A 2039-nucleotide genomic window follows, 5' to 3' on the forward strand; every position below is an offset into this window, starting at 1 on the left:
GCTAAGACTGAAAGGTGGATATGAGGGATATTTCCATGTCCTCTGCCATAGTGTCAAAATATCTAAACATTCTGACTTGCAGTGCTTACATAATTCTAAAGGGACAAAGCATTTTGGGGGCACTGACTGGTTAAATAAGAAGGAAATTTAGTTTTGACACATGAGTGAACTGTTTTGGGAGACGTATGAGCTTTTGCAGGTGAACCATGGTGTTGTGCCGAACCATCCACGTTATTTTGGCAAAAGCACCAAGAGTGTGGAGAACGTCCGGTCTGTTTCGAGAAATGAGCGAAGCAATTGAGAAGGATCTTTGCCATTTTGGTGGCACTGACTCTTTATATGAGAAATGAATTTAGTTTTGAAGCATGAGTGAACTGTTTTGGGAGAGATATGAGCTTTTGCAAGTGAGCTATAGTGTTATGCTAAACTGTAAGAATGCTTTGCCAAATGATCTTAGAGTTTTGAGAATGTAATTTCTGTTTCAAGAAATGAGCCAAACCAATGGAGAAAAACTGTAAAATAAACTGTTGTTTTCTACAATGTAAGATAAACCAAAAATACATTTTGAATAAAGGGTATTTGCTATAGAAATACATCATCACCAGTGTGTACTAACCATATTATTTGGATTGTTTAGTACTTGTTAATTTTCTATTACTACAATATTATAGGCCTACTAATTCTTTTTGGTGATTTTGCTTCCTTTAGTTGTGATAGATAGATAGACAGACATACATAATGATAGATAGATAGAAAGATAGATAGATAGATAGATAGATAGATAGATAGATTGATTGATTGATTGATTGATTGATCGATTGACAGATAGACAGACAGATAGATAGATAGATAGATAGATAGATAGATAGATAGATAGATAGATAGATAGATAGATAGATAGATAGATAGATATATTGATCGATTGACAGATAGACCGACAGAAGGACAGACAGACAGATAGATAGATAGATAGATAGATAGATAGATAGATAGATAGATAGATTGATCGATTGACAGATAGACCGACAGAAGGACAGACAGACAGACAGTTAGATAGATAGATAGATAGATAGATAGATAGATAGATAGATAGATAGATAGATAGATAGATAGATAGATAGATAGATAGATAGATAGAGCTTTCTATATCCCACGTTTATAGAGAAACAATGAAAGACAAAACGTTCTAGACTACTTCCAGTCCCTCTGATTAAAAGTTTTATCTGGCAAAAAACTAAGGATCTAATAAATCAATTCGACCAAACAACATGGAACAGTGTGAATAGTGTGGGACTTACTTTTGCAGACTGGGATGGTGAGGATGAGCAGGGCTGTGAGGGTGACGCCGGCCGTGCTGAGGGGAGGGAGGCTGGGCAGGCAGCTGGAGGCTCCGCGCTCCCCGGGCTGGTTCTGGCTCTGGAAGGTCCGCATGTCCCTCTCTCTCTCTCTCTCTCTCTCTCTCTCTCTCTCTCTCTCGCGCTCTCTCTCTTTCTCTCTCTCTCTCTCTCTGGCCTTACTTGTCCGTGTTTTCGTTTTGTTCGCTTGACTTCCTGCTCTTGTGAGAGTTTTTATCTCACGTCAGAGAAATATGAAGGCTCGTGTCACACACCTCCCCCCCCCCCCCCCCCCCCCCCCCCCCCCCCAGCGCGCTGACACTGGGCTGCGTCATTACGGACAACAGGTATGCTGAACGTAAACCTTCATGACGGAGTCATGGACATTTCTCTGTTAAGGTGACGTAGCCTGAATAATATAGCCTTAGTAAAAAATATTAACTTTGTTTTCTTCTCATATCGCACTTATTACGTAACCCACCAATCAAAACCAGGATTTTAGATTGGCCAATATAACTCTTTTTTGTCTGCTGTAAAGCCAGGCAAGTTTTTTTGTATTGCACTTTTCAAAAACATAGCAATTCAAAGTGCTTTATATAAGACAGAAAGAAATACAAAGAGATGTAATAAAATAAAATAAGCCAAAGTAAAACAGCATACATATAAATTGGGGTTTCAAAAGAGTTCACTAAAATAGAAGTGGCA

General features: G+C 38.7%; 1 protein-coding gene across 3 annotated transcripts in view; it reads right to left on the minus strand.

Moving 5' to 3' along the window:
- The window catches only part of nmu (neuromedin U), a 7940-nt gene extending 6328 nt beyond the window's left edge, over positions 1-1612 (minus strand). For all 3 annotated transcript variants that reach the window (XM_034880975.1, XM_034880976.1, XM_034880974.1), the window contains exon 1: positions 1299-1612. In XM_034880975.1, coding sequence (XP_034736866.1) covers positions 1299-1431 — 133 coding nt within the window. In that variant the 5' untranslated portion in view covers positions 1432-1612. The remainder of the gene's footprint in view (positions 1-1298) is intronic.
- Positions 1613-2039: the final 427 nt, after the last annotated feature.

The sequence above is a fragment of the Etheostoma cragini genome, chromosome 9 (genome assembly GCF_013103735.1).
Source record: "Etheostoma cragini isolate CJK2018 chromosome 9, CSU_Ecrag_1.0, whole genome shotgun sequence".
In the NCBI taxonomy this organism is placed as follows: Eukaryota; Metazoa; Chordata; class Actinopteri; order Perciformes; family Percidae; genus Etheostoma; species Etheostoma cragini.